Source organism: Neolamprologus brichardi, chromosome 3, assembly GCF_056152115.1.
Source record: "Neolamprologus brichardi isolate AB-2024 chromosome 3, ASM5615211v1, whole genome shotgun sequence".
Taxonomy (NCBI): domain Eukaryota; kingdom Metazoa; phylum Chordata; class Actinopteri; order Cichliformes; family Cichlidae; genus Neolamprologus; species Neolamprologus brichardi.
Genome location: NC_142106.1, coordinates 50,325,742 through 50,343,691, shown reverse-complemented (window position 1 = coordinate 50,343,691; position 17,950 = coordinate 50,325,742). Strand labels below are relative to the sequence as shown.

The 17,950-nt window shown below is 40.9% G+C and overlaps 2 protein-coding genes across 2 annotated transcripts; both read right to left on the bottom strand.

The window, feature by feature from the left end:
* Positions 1–3,422: 3,422 nt before the first annotated feature.
* On the bottom strand, positions 3,423–6,359 carry si:dkey-3k24.8 (lysophosphatidic acid receptor 6). The gene is made up of 2 exons (XM_035915686.2): positions 6,258–6,359; positions 3,423–4,385 (listed from the first exon to the last, which is right to left on the bottom strand). Exons 1-2 carry the CDS (start codon positions 6,357–6,359, stop codon positions 3,423–3,425), a joined length of 1,065 nt encoding a protein of 354 aa, XP_035771579.2.
* Positions 6,360–10,465: 4,106 nt separating this feature from the next.
* mblac1 (metallo-beta-lactamase domain containing 1) lies at positions 10,466–12,910 on the bottom strand. The gene is made up of 2 exons (XM_006808474.3): positions 12,462–12,910; positions 10,466–11,068 (listed from the first exon to the last, which is right to left on the bottom strand). The coding sequence occupies exons 1-2, from the start codon at positions 12,879–12,881 to the stop codon at positions 10,826–10,828; spliced, it is 663 nt and encodes a 220-aa protein (XP_006808537.2). The 5' UTR covers positions 12,882–12,910; the 3' UTR covers positions 10,466–10,825.
* Between the last annotated feature and the right edge of the window lie 5,040 nt (positions 12,911–17,950).

The window sequence follows — 17,950 nt, the reverse complement described above, 5'->3', positions numbered from 1 at the left end:
TTTTATTTTTAATGCATTTTGTTATTAATAGCTGTCATACATTGTTACTGTAATACATCAAAATGACAAACACCTCTCTCACCATAGCTACAAAAATAAAAGCACTTATTGGTCAGGAATCGTCGCGTATCCACCACTAACTAAAGTAGTGACTTAGCAAACGCCTTCTTGCCTGAGACCCTCTGAGTATTTATACTTTTTCATTTGAAGGCTTGTGAAGTACTCTGCTCTCTGCTCTACCGATGTGTTATTATAGGGCTGATCCACCTCTGTGTGTCTTTAAATATTACACGATTACACTACTTTAAAACATAAGGAAAATGATCTGATGCCAATTTAAATCTGTACAGTAGCATGATGAAAAATAAAATGTGTAGCCTTCCAATAAAGACATGGTTGATATTCCAGGAAAATGCTGGATGAAGTATTCAGATTTTAAAGTAGCATTCTCGGCTGAACCTTCTGATTGCTTTGATTCTAAATGTTGATTTTAAACTTAATTTGGTCCTCGCAGAGAAACACACTCCTTACAGCCACAGAGGCATGCTTTTCACAAGTAAAAATACAGTTTCTTTACACATTCAAGCATTTCAGTTTGAACAAGAGGAAGTTACAGCAAAACTAGAGCCTTTGTGTCTAAGTTCTGTTGTTTTTAGAGATCACACACATAGACAACCACACCACAGGAAGCCACAGACACGAACACAATTTCTCTTCTCATAAAGATCTGTCTGTTAAGATTGTGCAGTCAAAGCAAAAGCAGAAGGAAACACCAAAGCTGTTTCCGCCCTTCAATTACAAAGCTCACTGTTTTACTCACTTCAGCAAACAATTGTAATTACAAGAAAAAGGATGCATAAATTCTTAAGTTGAATACTTTGTGTGATGCTGAGGTATAATGACCTTTGAAGACACCGTCTGTATGAAGAAACATGCTGCAGGCACTGCTCAGGTGTGGCTTTGGCCCATTCTCCCACACAAACAGGACTCAAATCCTGTGGGCCCGTGCTATAACTCCCCATAGATTTGTTTCAGGGCAGCTGATTGGCTGGAACCAGTTTAGAGTTTCCTTGGCAGTGTGTTTGGCATCATTGTCTTGCTGAAACATGCACTCTTTGTTCATCATCCTGGTAGATTTTTATCAAGAATGTCTCAGTACATTTTTCCATTCATGTAAATTCAACTCCCAGAGTCCTCAGTGGAAGCTTCGGTAGTTTAGACATTCTTCTGTAACCAATGTCATTGTCATGTTTCACAGCAATAGGATTGCAACAGTCCTTAGAACGCTCACTGGTTTTATATATCATGAAATGTCCATTGTGTGGCACATTGGGAATGACACAACTTTTTATTGGCCATCAATTAGGCCTGAACCAGCTGATAATAATCAGTACTAAGTGACAGGATTGCTTTCTAATTACTGACAGATTTCAGCTGATGTCATGACTTTCCATGTGATTTCCCTTTCTTCATGTGTTCGGCACTTTTTCCCTGCATCTTTTCTTATTGTTACACATTACACATCGATGGTTTGATTTCTTTAGGTATATCGCATAACTGCTGCATCTATTTCATGCATCATGCATTCATACATTTAGTTAAAATGTGTTTATAGAAAGATTATTTGACTTTGAATTCACTTTATCACAATTCCAAGGCTGCTCAGCACCTAAGAAGCCACTGCTTTACAATTAAAAGCCAGGATAAAGTTTCCAACTTCCCCAATAATCTTACTTTAGTGAGAACTCCCCAGTAAACTGATGGAACAAAAATGTTTGGCCATAAAGGCTGAAATAAGCAAACTTGAAGCCTAAGAGGTCCAATTTTGATATTCCTTTGAAACTCCTACGATGAGGAACCTAATGAGGAGGTTCAAAGGAACTGAAAGCTGTTATCATCATGGCCTCATCCAATCAGAATGCAAAATAACAGACAGACAACAATAAAGAGACAGGAGATAACAGCAGGGGACTTTTCATTTAGCGACTTGACACAGAGAATACAAGAATATAATTTCATTTATTCATTTTCCATCTTTTGGAGCTGCAATATGCTGGTGTACAGACAAGCTCTGTTTCCAACAGCATTGCTTTCTGGTAAAAGAGTCCAGGTGCTGAACTTGCAAGATAAAGCTACAACATTTGATTTGTTGTGTCCAGTGTCCCGACTTTTTTGGAAACAGGTCTAGAAATGATGAAAGAATACAATCAAGTCTTGGCCTCTGTGCAATCCAACATAACAGAACATAGTAATAACATGGTCTTCAGCAAGTCTTCAGATGATGTACATAGAATTTCAGGTGAACAACAAAATCGGACATATTACATCGTATAATTATTTATTTAACAAAATGAAGCCAACACACAGAAGCAGTGTGTGAAAAATTAAATACAATATTACTGCTTCAGTAGGAGTCACGTAGCCGCTAGCTGCTAATAATCAGATAATCTGTTTATGTGCTTCTTATATAAATTTTTTTAGTGCTGTCAGCGTTAATCTCTTTAAAATTATGTTAACACCATAACCGCATTAATGCGGCAAATCTCAGTTAGTGAGTTAAGGTGGATCGCCCAGTGTGTGGGGCTGCACGGGGCGATGGTTAGTGTGGTTAGCTCGTCAACTTGTTGACGAGCTAACCACACTAACGCGTTGATGCCATGCAGCTCTATGCACGGGGCGATCCACTTTAACCACGCTGAGATTTGCCGCATTAATGCGGACAGCACTAAAAAAAATTGGAACAGAATAAATGGACCCTTGCAGAGCAATAGCAATTCATGTTTACATAGTTCAAACGTATATAATAGAAGATATTATCTTCTACTTTTTTATAATAGAATATTATTTTATTGCATCTCCATGAGCTTTGTGCATTACATTGTTTGTTTTTAGAATCTGTTATTAAAAAAAAAAAAAAAAAACCTTTATGACCATTGTGAAGACATAGTATATACAAGATTATGCAAGATGTGTTGTTGTGTACACTTCCCTGTGGTGGCTTAGTATTGTGCAAGCATAATACTTGCCTTGGTGGTTGATGAAACAGTGTCTCTGGCTGCACTGTGCTGTGCTGCAGGTTTGATATTAAACTAAAATAATGCCAGTGAGTTAAGAACCTTTTGGAAGGACACTCATTTAAAGAACACCTCATAAATAAGACGTTAAAGGTTGAGTAGCAATATAGAGAAAAGCAAAAGTAATTTCACAGTCTGCTTGTATTTCATCAAATGTGATGGAAAGAGCACAAAGGAGAAAAACAGAACTCGTGCTGGTAATGATGTTGGTGAGAACATAAACCAAAGACAGATACAGACAACTGAGGAAAACATGCCCAGAATGCACCTTTCAGGATAACAGTGACCCATGGAGCTAAGTGGGACTAAGAGATCCTCCAACATTTTTCAGCTATAGTGAGCACTCAGCTATCTCTGCCCTGAACTCAGATTGTACAGGGGGAACATCTTTTGAACAGTGCCTATCACCATGTTCTTCCTGAAGGTATCTGTGGTGAAATAATACGCAATGGGGTTAAGCACTGTGTTTAGACAAGCCACCACCAGGCTGTAGCGGTATGCAGCCAACATGGGGTGCATACCGCTACAAGTTCTAGAGGTTATAGGCTCTCTGTGCAGGGAGAGGACAGCTAGGGTAGCATGATATGGAGAGAAACTGAATAGGAAAATAAGCAGACTTGTAGCGATCATCCTCCGGATCTTTCCGCTATCCAGCAGATTTGTCTGAGCCACAGTGCTTTTTTGAACAGTATGAACCAATATCCAGGAGCATATTAGCATAATTGCTAAAGGGAGCCCAAACCCCAGAAATAAAGTGGAAAAAACTACTGCTGGTTGTGTGGCATAAACCGGTGGGTTATCAAAGCAATATTTAGTAACATTTAAAGAAACATTTTCACGCTTGAGGATGTAGATTGGCACACTTGGACCAAAAGACAGTATCCAGACTCCAAGACAAATCAACCGTGACTTCTGTCTTGCTCTCTGAATTCTTGTAGACATAGGAAAGCTGACAGCGACACAGCGGTCAAAGCAAATACAAGCGAGGAATAAGATGCTCCCATACATGTTGGCCTTCAGGATCAAGCCAAGGCAATCACACAACACCGGAGGAATGCCTTCTAATCCAAGGTGGTAGTAGATTCTCACTGGCAATGTGAGGATGAGTAAAAAGTCCGCCATGGTCAGGTTGGTCATGTAGACAACTGTTGGGGATCTGGATTTGATTTGACAAAAAAAAAATACCAGAGCTATAACATTCAAAGTAAGACCCACGATGAAGATGAAGGAGTACAAGCACACGTGGATGATGTCGAAGTGGCTCGTACTGTCGTTGGTGCAGGTAGTGGTGTTGCTGATGGACATCGTGACCTGTGAGAAAGCAGAAAAAATAATGCATGAAAAAAAACAGGTTTAAGTATCAAAGAACAATTCATGTTCAGCTCAGCTGTTATCAATCAAATAACTGTAACTTATGTCATGTCAACATAAAGCTTCTTTGATTACTACGGCAGCAGTGTCATGTGTGTTTACAAACTAATATCTCAGCTGGGAAACAGTCAAAGAAGCACACGCTGATCAGAACCATAAGTGAAGCAGCATCACATCACATCACATCCAACTCTAGTGGACACGGAGAGAGGAAGACGAGGGTTGTGTGAGGTAATAGAGTTGGAGAGCTTATTTGTCACGAGTTTGGTAGAAGGCTCGGGCAGTGGTAGTGAGGAGCTGGGGGCCGAGGCGAGAAGAATGCGTGCTGGTGGCGGCACAGGCAGATGGCGTGGCCAGTTCCCCTTCTCCAGCACAGCAGCAGAAGGTAAGACAGCTATTGAGGGAGGAGATTAACATGTTTGCACCCAATGGTTTTTCTTACAGCACCTCCTTCTCAAAACTCCACCTCTCCTCTCCTGCCTGCTCATCCTCTCTGCATGACTCCGAGGAATTCAGACTCAGTGTATCCCTCTCATTTGAGTGAATTATGGTTGTGGAGAGATTACCCGAAAATGATGCATGGACTAATTCTCCTGTCTTCCGTCCCCCAGACCATATCTGTTCCTCGAGTCACAGTCCACTGGCTTCACTTAAACCCTCACCACCATATGGCCCAAGTGTGTGCATGTGTTTAACGAGAACATGCAACTCAGTTCTGCTCTCTTGCCTGTTCTCGTATAGGCCTTGCACTTGCACTGAGTCTGCATGCCTCCAGTTTAACCATTCATAACAGAACAGCACATCATGCTACATGTATGAACAGGAAATAAAAATCTGGAGTCTGTCAAAGCTGTTTCCACAGGGTGCAATAGTGGAAAAATAATCCCCCTCTGTGGAGTTTTTGCTACATAATCTGTAAGAGCTGTAATCAAAAGGCATTGTAGCTCCAACAGTGCATACACAGTATAAACTTATTGCTTCACTAATACGCTGTAGCCTTTGTCAGAGTTATCAGGAAAGATAGCACTTTAAACGGCATACGTCTTTAAGTAGTTTGGAAGGACGAATGTAAAACAGTCTATCACATGTGTTGCCATGCATATCCCCCAACCTACTCAAATATGTATGCGAGAAAAGAAATTAATGGACATGATGAAAACTTAGTCGTCCTATGTGTTCTTTTGTTACAGGATCCCAAATTCACCATAAGAGCCTATTGCAGAGTACTTAAAAGTACTTCTAATGTTACCTTTTATAATTACACATCATACAAGTACTCTTGGTTTACAGCTCAGTCATTGTAAAATTTCCATTTGGTTATAACAAATAGCTGAAAAGTCATTGGCTACCTGGAAGATTTTAGCTGAGAGCTTGTAAATGAAAATCCACGTTTGGCCAAATGTTGTGTGGCGTTGAGAAAAGATACAAAGACTGCGCTTTACTTTAGTTTACTGGGTTTTTGTTTGTTTTTTTGACAATTTGTAAAACATTTCACACAATGAACGCGTCTCTGCAGAGACTGCAAAGGTACAACAGTATCTCTGTTTCTAAACATTATTTGTGTCTGTTTGAAGTAACATAAAATAGTCAATGCATTTTCAAACCAGAACATTTCTTTCAGTTTCACGTCGTTCACACGGACTAAGGTAAGGACAGGAAGATACACAAATAACATTCCCCACAATTTTCTGGTTTGGTTTTACCCTCTGTAGAGCTGAGTGACTAGTACTAAAATAGTGTTAAATAGTATAAAATAGTGTTTAAAGGTCATTTGTAAATGAGCTGATAGGGTTAGGTTAGTGTGAGTTTTACCTGTTTGATGATTAAATTTATAAAAATCCAGTGGAAGCAGAAGAAGAGCACTTCTGTGGTGAGCTGATATCTTTGCCACAAGGCAGCTTCCTGTGCTGACATCGGTCAGCTTCTCTCTGCTTAGTTTTCACACGTGTGTGTGGTAGCAATAGTTTTTTTATATTTTCTGTACGTGTTATGGAAATGTATCCACACACAGTCTTTGTAGTTTGTTCTCATATCGTTATTGTTTGTGCAAACATAAACAAAATGAATTATGTTACAAATGTTAGTGGGTCATCTCCAAGCAGATCTAAAAACCATGGTATTAAAATAAAAATGACTATTTTCTGAATTTCAAAGTCCTGTGACAAACCAGAGGAGGCTCGTTGTCTTTTTTTAAGTTTTAGTTATTATTGACTTACATGAATAATGCTGAACTTGATTTACTTCTAGCTTGATGTTAAATTTACATCATATTTATATCTTAGAAGAGAGATCCCTCTAGAGGCGAGCAAATCACCCAGGTTCTGTTCATCTGGATGTTGGAGGAAACATCAGTGGAACAAACCTTTCTTCAGTCACGGCTGACAGGATGTTACCCAAACCTTCCCCAAACCCCAAATCAAGACATTACACTGATCTGTACAGTGACCCTGAGAGGTCAAGTGGACTGCAACTTAAGAAAACAACAGCAAATAGAAAAAAGCTGCAAAAGAACACAAAACACAACGGAAATAGGAAAAAACATAAAACAAGCCCCAAAACTAAAGGAAAACAATCACAAAAGAAAACAGAAGTGTTTCTGGGGAAAACAAAATGTGACAGAAGTGACAGAAGTGACGAGCTAATAGTGAACAGCTTATAGCAAACATGTATGTTGTGATGGCATCAGCCACACATGGGTAAATTAGTCCATTTGTAAACTTTATTAGTTTGTTTTGCGGTTTTCTTCATTAATATAATTCATTAATCATTTGGTTAAACCTAACACTGATATTATGAGGCGCGCACATAGTAGCATTGTGTGGTTTTTCTAAAATGTTTTGTTATATTAATTATGTTTCTCTTTCTTTGAGTTACCTGGTGTGCAAAGAAAGATTCAAATAGACATATCTTCTTTAAATTTAACAAGTCTGACTTTTGAGCTTTTTTCCTCTAATAAAGGAGGTCAGAGGAATTTCCTTATAGTGCTAAAGTACTAAAGAGAAAAGACAAAGCTTTTCTTATTTGCCCAGGCAGGTGGCTGTTTCCTGCCTGGGCAGAAGGTGTGGCTGAGGACTCTGGGAACAAAACACCTGCTCAGCAGGACCAACCATGTGCTTACCAGGAGTAGGGGTGTTTTAGGTTTACTTAGGTTATTCTGTGCTTAGTTAATATTAGTGTGTTTTTGTTTCCACATATTGTGCTTAATTGGTTTGGCCAAAACATTATAAAAGCTACCCTCATGTGTCTTGGTAATTAGGTCAGTTTGTGAGTTAAGTTGTGTCTCACTTTGTTTTGTTTGGTTGTTTCTGGAAATTGCTTTTTTTTAGAGTTATAGTTGACCTCTTTTATGGGCCTGATAATTATGTTTTGAATTTTGTCATTTTTGAACCTTTGAGGGTTAAAATAAAGAAAACCCTTTTTGAAGATCTTTTTTTTTGCCTGTGTCCTCTATGCTTGGCTGCTTGGTCCCTCACATATGTACACGATCATATGAATCATGCTCATTGTCCCTCACAGCACTAATGAACCCTCTGCTACTTCAGAATGTGTCTCACTGCATGTTTCATCATGTAATATTATAACTGCCTTCATTCATATCGAACAGGTATCAACGCCTGTTTTTGATAAATGGGTCTAATGACACAAATACAGAACATCCTTATAAGGTATGATGTAATGCTGTAGATCCACTTATAAATGTATAAAGCGTATAAACTTCTATAGAAATATATGCAACAAACACAACAGAACTATTAAGTAAAAGGACACAATGTTTCATCCAACTAAAGAAAAAGATGGATTTTGAACACATAACTTGTTATTTTAAACTATTTTAAATTCCTTTACAAAGAGACAACAGCCTGTCGACTCTCCACCTGTTCTCCTCTCCATCTCTCAGCTGGCTCGTCTTCGTCCTCTTCCTCACACGCTGCTGCAGGGGACGGTCGCCTCCGTGTGGATACTTCTTTAAGACACTCCTGCTGGCGTGGCGACACCCCACAGCTTACATATGAAACAGCAGTGCAGACGTGGAAGCGATTAGATCTCCACTTGTGTGTGAGCAGGTGTGATTTAGCAGTCACATGGAGTTAATCAGACATTGGTGCTGCAGAGCTGGGACATTTGTATTCTTACACAGAGCTCAGCTGGGGTCTACTGTAGCCTGCAGTGCGACAAAAGCAATGAAACAGCAACATTTCATTTAGCCAGCTACACTGACTGTAAGCAGTTACCCCGCAGCATTTTCTGGACTGGTCAGGTGTACGTGGATTTAGGACCTGTGAGCAGAAACAGAGAGAACCAGACGCACAAAAGAAAGACAAAAAAATAAAGACACGGAGTGATGTGTTACTTATCAAAGGGAGTTCAACAGCGAGGCTGGATATGTCAACCATCAGCAGTGGCAGAACTATGTAGATGTAAATATGGCTGAAGCAACAGAACATGTGGAGCAGAACAAGTTAAAGAGGTCCTAAAACTGTGTTTCAGTATTAGACACGCTGTGGCATATTAACATATTAATCTGTAGAGTTTAATTCAGCTCTCTCATGTTTGTCAAATATTTTCACTAAATGGTAAATGGCCTGTATTTGTATAGCGCTTTTACTAGTCCCCCCTAGGGACCCCAAAGCACTTTACACACCCAGTCATTCACCCATTCACACACTGGTGGAGGCAGCTACAGTTGTAGCCACAGCTGCCCTGGGGCAGACTGACAGAAGCGAGGCTGCCATATCGCGCTATCGGCCCCTCTGGCCAACACCAGTAGGCGGTAGGTGAAGTGTCTTGCCCAAGGACACAACGACTGAGACTGTCCGAGCCGGGGCTCGAACCGGCAACCTTCCGATTACAAGGCGAACTCCCAACTCTTGAGCCACGATCGCCATGGTTCACTATGTAAAAATACATTTTTAATTCAAGTTTCTTTTGTGTTTTCTCTTTTTCTGCTGTTTTTTTAAATCATCAAACACGTGACCTTTCATCAGAGTCGGATATCAACCACACACAAAACTGCATGTCAGGATCCAGACTGGCTGGTCCTCCTCCTATCAACCCTCCCACATATCTGACTTCCTGAGTGAGCCGTAGTTCTTCCCATAGTTCTTCAAATCAGTGAGGAAGAGCGTGATGGTGCGAACGACTCAGTCTGCAGACAGTTTATGTAGGAGGCTCGTCGCACACCCTCCTGTACACACTGAGTCTGCAGAGTTCTGCTTTTCACCAAGTGACCGGTCCGTGAGTTGTTTGGTACCGGGCCGTGAGAGTTGAGGCTCAGGTGTGAAATGTATGGTTTTCAGGGTTTTTATCGGTTTTCAGCGTTATTTTGTTATCATTTTTATCGTTTACTCGGTTTTCCTTGGTCTTTTCACGTGTGTTAGGAATAAATCTTCTTTTTTTCGGTACCGGTACTAGTTTTAATTTTGTTGTATTTATCCACGACACCTTAAAGGCCGGTCCGTGAAAATATTGTTGGGCATAAACCGGTCCGTGGCGCAAAAAAGGTTGGAGACCGCTGCTCTAAAGGTCAACAGCACTAAATTTTTAAAAAAGAAAATGTATTTTCTCATCACGAGCCCTAAATCAGCTGAGTCACATGTCACAGATGCACCTCCATGCATTTGTGTTGATAACACACTGATAACAAGCTGTGCGTCTGTGTGAGGGTATGTCTATGATTTTGATCTTTTCAGTGAAGAAATTGTCTTTGGGCTGTGGAAATAACAGCGAGTAGATACATGTAGCTTCAGGCTCACCTGTTTGTTTAGCTGTATGTCCAAGACAAACTTTACATACAGAAAAAGTTTACAGAAAAGTAAAAGTTTATGTTTCTTCTTTAATCCATTACATCGTTTCAAAAAAGCTCATTTTGAATAGTCTTTATTAAATGAGGCATTAATGATTACAGACAACAGAGTTTGGATTTCTTTGGAAGTTCAGGATTGGTTATAAACTTGCTCACCAACAGTAATAAAGAAATAATGGAAATGAAGCTTTGTGAACAAATGTTCTGTAGACACCAGTTTGATATTTGAGGCTTTAATAGTGGAACAATAAACATCTTCTGTCACTGACCTCATTTGTGTCGTGTGCTGATGTCAGTGGTTCCACCACAACTTTGCAACTACATGTTGAAAAGTCCATACAAGTTTTATTATGAGTTCATTTAACATTAACCAGAGAATGTGAAGTTTTTTCCTCAGTCCACTGTGAAAGGTAACACGAATTAAGGCAAAAATGTAGAATTCACAGAAAACTACATTCAATGTCACAGTGGTGTATGTGGAAGTTTGTCTTCCTGCCAGAAGTTCTTAACTTTTGCTTGAATGATCCAAGTCAAGCTCCTAGTATTCAGTAAAGTCTCTTCGATTCACAAGTTGGAGTCACTTGTTCCTGAGAACTCTGAATGGAAGTCCGTGTCCTGGTATGATCACGTCGGCAGTACGTAAGGCCTCCTGGCGGCTGACCTCGTGTACTGCAGGGTTCATACTTAGATCCCGCCAGCTGTTCTCGTCTGAGCAGCACTCAAACAGATCTCCTGCGATCAGCACAGTGCCTGCTGAGGTCCCCTTCACCTGCACGCTGACATCTTGTCCTGTGTGGCCTGGAGTGGGAACTATAGACACCTGTGGATAAAAAAAGTAAGTATTTAAAAACACTACATAAATTTAGAAAAACCAACGAGATTACCAACTGTGTCACAGGATTCAAATTTTGAGATTATCGTTGAAATTATTTAATGGTTTTCTACACTGTAGATACAAACTGAAGACATCACCTATATGAAACAAGATATATGATATTATGTAGTAAAGACAAAAGTGATAAATATGTTTTATATTTTAGGTTCCACCCTTTGCTTTGTTGGCAGCGCTGCAAACCCTCGGCCTTCTCTCAGAGCTTCATGCTGTCGTCACCTGACGTGTTTCCCCTCACAGGTGTGCCTGTCAGGGTTCATTTGTGGAATTTCTTGCCTTCTTAATGAGGTTGGGACCATCAGGTGTGTTGTGCAGCAGTCAGGTTGGTGCACAGCTGACAGCCATATTTGACAACTGTTAGAATTCATATTATGGCGAGAACCAATCAGCTGAGAGAAACAACAGCCCGTCATTACTTTAAGAACTGAAGGTCAGTCAGTCTGTAAAACTGCTAAAACTTTGAATGTGTCCCCAAGTGCAGTCACAAAAACCATCAAGACCACGATGAAACTCTCACATGAGGACGCTCCAGGAAAGGAAGAGCAGGAGTCCCCTCTGCTGCTGAGGATACATTCATCCGAGTCACCAGCCTCAGAAATCACAAGTTAACAGCAGCTCAGATCAGAGCCCAGATAGATGCCACACAGAGCTCCAGTAGCAGACACATCTCTACATGTTGAGAGGAGACTGTGTGAATCAGGCCTTTATGGTCAAACAGCTGCTGAGAAACACAAGGAGTGGACATTAGACCAGAGGACATCTGTGCTTTGGTCTGATGGGTCCTGGCCTCCACAGTCACCTGACCTAAACCCAGTGTGGATGGTTTGGGATGAGATGGAGCTCAGAGTGAAGGCAAAGGACCAACAAGTGCTCAGCATCTCTGAACTCCTTCAAGACTGTTGGAAACCATTTCAGGAGACGACCTCATGAAGCTCATGGAGAGAACGCCAAGAGTGAGCGAAGCAGGAATCAAAGCAAAGGCTGTTTGGAAGAATCTGAAATATCCAACATGTTTTGAGTTGTTTATTACATAATGTCATGTGTTCATTCATAGTTCTGATGCCTTCAGTGAGAATTAATCTCATCAGAATGAGAATACTTTATTAATCCCTAAGGTAATTATGTAAATGTAAATAGTGTAATAGTTCATTACTGCGTAAATAGTAATGACAACTGGTACACACACACACACAGTCCGTGTTTTCATCGCAGTGGTTTCAGTGTGTTGTATTCCAGCTACATGAAGATCAAAATAATAAATAAATCTCTCGATTCGACCTTTAAATTTCAGTGTGTGTTGTGACAAAAATGAAAAACTCACATGTTCATCCACGGTGTAAGTCTTTCCCTCTGCCAGCTCGCTGGGACTGTATCTGTCCCCTTCACTTACGTCATATCCAACAATCATCTTTGCAGTTGGGAAAAGACTCAGATTTCCAATGTGGTCTGAGTGTCCGTGGGTGCCCACGACCAACTCAATGTTTTCTGGGTCCAAACCTCTCTTTTTTAAGGTCGTCAGAAGAAAGTCCCGGTCCCACGGTCCCCCGGTGTCGACCAGGATATTCTTCAGTCCCATTATCAGAGTGATGGTCCCGTCGGCTCTGAAGTTCCCGTCAGTCTCCGGACAACAATATCCGGGTTTCAGGACGGACACGGAATACGCCTGACCACAGAAATCCAACTCCGTCTCTGACAGAGGGACTTTCTTAAAGGGACAACATCCATCAGAGGCTACCTCCATCACTGCAGTTAAGGAAGTGGTGTGGAGCGTTTCTTCTTCTTCTTGAAAAGCGGAATAAACAGAGAAGTCTGCTGCCCTCTAATGGTTGTTATCTGTTACTTACGACTGAAGCATCTTTTATATAGTCATTGGGTTGGAGCAAAGCACGAAGGAGTATTAGGGCTTTATTCAGAAAAATATATTATTGATCAGTTTGAGAATTAAGCTGAAATAATACTCTGGACTTTACTCTCTTTATTATTAAAATAAAAGTCTGTGGTGGTTATAGGCCTCTGCAAAATGCAGATGAGTTAATGAGATCATACTTCAGAGTCAGTTTTATTCATAGGAAATGATTTCTCTTTCAGCACAAACACAGTGTGGTGATAAGAATAAGGACAATGAAGAACAGGAAGCACGAAATGAAATGGCTGGAAATAAGACAGATGCCAGCATACAGATAGTTACACCCTCGTGAAAAAAGACGATGTATGTTGTTTCACAAGACACAGTAAGACAGCTGGTCACCATCTGTGTAGGTTCACCATCATCTAGGTCATGGGAATCTAGGGAGTTTAGAAATAAGAGCAACTGGACTTCTTAAGTTTCCTGAAGACGTGTCACTTCATATCCGAGAAGCCTGGAACTGAAGAAGCTTCTGGATGAGACACTGGGAATGTCTGAGGCCCCAGTCTGCCAGTTCTTCAGCTTCCACCTCAAGCAGCGCTTCAGTTGCATTACAAGGGAGGCTGAGAACATTGAGCCTGAGTGGACCATCTTTCACTCATCCATTACTGAGACTGATGCAAGGAGGTGTGGCTGCAAGGTAGTTTGTGCCCATGTTGGCGGAACTAGAGGAAAGGCCCTGAAGGACTAAAGGGAGCTGTCAGGCTAACCAAGGGGTATTATCGGGCTTAGTCTGTGGGACTCCAGAAGCAGCTGACAATTACCTGCAGGACAAGCAGAGTTGCTGATGCATAAACTCAGGTGTGGGAGGAGTTCAGTGAGACCATGGAACAATACTTCCAGACAGCCTCAAAGTGGTTCGGGCAAACCGTCAGATGACTCAGGAGGCGAGGCTGTGTTCTACACACATTGTTTGCAGTGGTGATGGGACATGCACTGAGTGACTTGCCTATCACTGGATTACCAGTGACCTTCTGATGGCGGCTGATTCTGGTCTCCCATCCATCCTCATCCTTCTTGATCTTAGTGCGGCGTTTGATACCATTTCTCACAATATTCTCCTGAACCGGTTAGCATCCATTGGTATTAGTCACACCCCCCTTGCCTGGTTCACCTCGTATTCAATTCAATTCAATTCAATTTTATTTATATAGCGCCAAATCACAACAAAAGTCGCCTCAAGGCACTTCATAGATACAGAGAAAAACCCAACAATCATATGACCCCCTATGAGCAAGCACTTTGGCGACAGTGGGAAGGAAAAACTCCCTTTTAACAGGAAGAAACCTCCGGCAGAACCAGGCTCAGGGAGGGGCGGCCATCTGCTGCGACCGGTTGGGGTGAGAGAAGGAAGACAGGATAAAGACATGCTGTGGAAGAGAGACAGAGGTTAATAACAGATATGATTCAATGCAGAGAGGTCTATTAACACATAGTGAGTGAGAAAGGTGACTGGAAAGGAAAAACTCAATGCATCATGGGAATCCCCCGGCAGCCTACATCTATTGCAGCATAACTAAGGGAGGATTCAGGGTCACCTGGTCCAGCCCTAACTATATGCTTTAGCAAAAAGGAAAGTTTTAAGCCTAATCTTAAAAGTAGAGATAGTGTCTGTCTCCCGAATCCAAACTGGAAGCTGGTTCCACAGAAGAGGGGCCTGAAAACTGAAGGCTCTCCCTCCCATTCTACTTTTAAATACTCTAGGAACAACAAGTAAGCCTGCAGAGCAAGAGCGAAATGCTCTAATAGGGTGATATGGTACTACAAGGTTAAGATACTCTCAGACTGCTCTCAGTTTATCCAATTTAAATCCCATTCTTCAAGTCTCCATCCTGTGTCTGCTGGTGTGCCCCAGGGTTCAGTATTAGGGCCTCTTTTATTCATTATTTACATGCTCCCTCTTGGTCATATATTCCAAAAATATAATATAAATTTTCACTGTTATGCCGATGACACCCAGCTCTACATTTCTTCTAAACCCAATTCATCCCTCCCACCCACCTCCCTCTCAAGCTGTCTTATTGAGATTAGATCCTGGTTCTCCTCCAATTTTCTCAAACTTAACAGTAATAAAACTGAAGTTTTATTACGTCCTGCATTGATTACTGCAATTCCCTCCTATTTGGTCTCCCTGAAAGGTCCCTTCATAAACTCCACCTTCTTCAAAACTCTGCAGTTCGGGTCATAACTCATACTCCGTTAAGAGCTCATATTATCCCAGTTCTTCAGCAGCTTCACTGGTCGCCCATAGAAGCCAGGATAAACTTTAAAATCTTACTTCTTACATACAAATGTATCTATAAACCTGCTCCTTCATATTTGTGTGAGCTGCTCCATAACACCACTGTTTCCCGCCCTCTCAGATCCTCATCTGCTGTTCATCTTACTGTTCCGTCCGCGGGTCTCATCACTGTGGGGAATCAGTCGCTCTGCTCTGGAACTCTCTTCCTCCAGCCATAAGAAATATTGACTCCCTTTCCGTGTTTAAGTCACAGCTCAAAACACATCTGTTCAAACTGGTTTATTCACTTTAGTGCTGATTATATCTGTTGTCAAGCTCTGTTTTGCGATTTTAACTTATTTTATGTATTTTATGACTATTGTTCCTTTTATTAATTCTGTTCTTTGTAAGGTGACCTTGGGTTTCTGAAAGGCGCCCTCAAATAAAATGTATTATTATTATTACTGGGGGTGAAGTAACTGATGTAGTTAAACAACTACACAGTATCTGGACCCCTGGGGTGGATAAGATTCACCCTGTAATCCTGAAGGCTTTAGATCTCTTAGGACTGTCCTGGCTGACATGTGTCTGCAACGTCGAGGTTGGGGTGGCCTCTAGATGAGCAAACTGAAGTGATGGTTCCCCTGATTAAGAAGGGGCCCATAGGATGTGGCTCCAACTATAGAGGGATTATACTCCTCAGCCTCCCCAATAAAGTCTATCCCAGGGTAATGAAGAAGAGAGTTTATCTGTTAGTTGAACCTTGGATTCAGGAGGACACATGTGGTTTTCATCCTGGTCATTGAAACACTGGACCAGCTCGTTATCCTCTCAAGGATATTTGAGAGGATAACGATACCAGGTATCTCAGGGTATCCTCTGGGTCCTCTGGGTGCTTTTGGAGTATGAGGTGTCTGGCCTGTTGTTAGGGCCATTCAATCCCTGTACAAGTAGGTGTTGGACTGTGCCTTTGTTACCCTTTATCAGCAGTTTTAGTCATAGCTTTTATGGACAGAATAGCTAAGTGTAGACAGATGATGGAGCAAACTAACCGAAAAACAAGTTAAACATAAAGGAAATCGCACAGAAAGAACAATATAGTGTCCACAGCTCCACCACAGAGTAACACAGTGAAACATTAGGTCCCTGTTAGTATACGAATTAATAATGAATTAATATATTGATTGACTCTGTCTTACAGAAACCTGTTAACATAAACATAAAGGTTATGATTATGTTAGTTTAAGCACCACCCCGACCCATACTAACTATCTGAATACTTGCCGCACAGGCTGAAGCGAGGAAATGGCAGCAATCATCCCCTGTAGCATATTAATCAGCCAAAGACACAGACAGTGTTTTAATTCATTTCAAAGCCTGACACTTGTCTACCCTGGAAAACTCAAACACGGTTTTATTTGTGTTCACTTGGCCCTTACTCTGAGCTTCTATCTGATCTCTCTGACTTTTTGTCTTATTTCATGTTTTCTAAAAGGAAACTCATCTGTTACTATGCTAAATAAGTGAAGCTCATCTATTTGTTAATTCTAGCTTCCTTTTCATATGAACACTAAAAGCCCTCAGAGAGAAAGACGACTACACTTTGTAATGAGACTAAATACAGCTTTCAGCAACAATAGCCAACTGCAGCCACAAGATGGTAGTAATGGAAAGGCTGGATGCACATATTAACTGACAGGAGAGGAGCTTTATGATCAAACCTGCAGCCTGTTTCAGCTGCTCCTCACTTTTTCTCCTCACTTTTTTCTTTGACTTTCACTCAGTATTTTAGAGTATTCATTTGTTTCAATAGCTTTCTTTTCAAAAATCAAGACATAATTTTCATAAGGCTTAATAAAGTTTTCTGATTCTGAAAGGACAGAGATTGGTCTAAATTTGGTATATGTTAAATTATGTTTTAGATTTGACAAAGCAAGCACTGCTTCCCTTGCTTGTCCTAATGGAATCCCACTGGTAGGACTGCTTTCTTCCATTTGTGCAACATCTCTAAAATTAGAAATATCCTGTCTCAGAGTGACGCTGAAAAACTAGTTCATGCATGTATTACTTCCAGGCTGGACGACTGCAATTCATTATTATCAGGATGTCCAAAAAACTCCCTGAAAAGCCTTCAGTTAATCCAAAATGCTGCAGCAAGAGTCCTGACAGGGACTAGAAAGAGTGTGTGTATTTTGCCCATATTGGCTTCTCTTCATTGGCTCCCTGTTAGGTCCAGAATCAAATGTATAATCATTCTCATCACATACAATGTCTTCAGGCCCCATCTTATCTTAACGACCTATTAGTATCACTCCAATAGAGCAGTTACTCTCAGACTGCTGCTTTACTTGTGGTTTAACTACATAGAGTATTTAAAAGTAGAATGGGAGGCAGAGCCTTCAGCTCAGACACAAACACCGTCTCTACTATTAAAATTGCACTTAAAAATTTCCTTATTAAAAAATTCATAGTTAGGGCTGGATAAGATTACCCTGAATCCTGTCTTGGTTATACTACAAATGTTTATTATTTCTTCTTCACTTACTTTTTTCACTCACTACGTGTTTATACACCACTCTGCATTTATTTAATCTCTGGCTTTCTCTCCTCATCCCCAAACGATCGTGCCAGATGGCCAACCTGATGTCTCAGCCTGATTCTGTCAGAGATTTCTTCCTGTTCT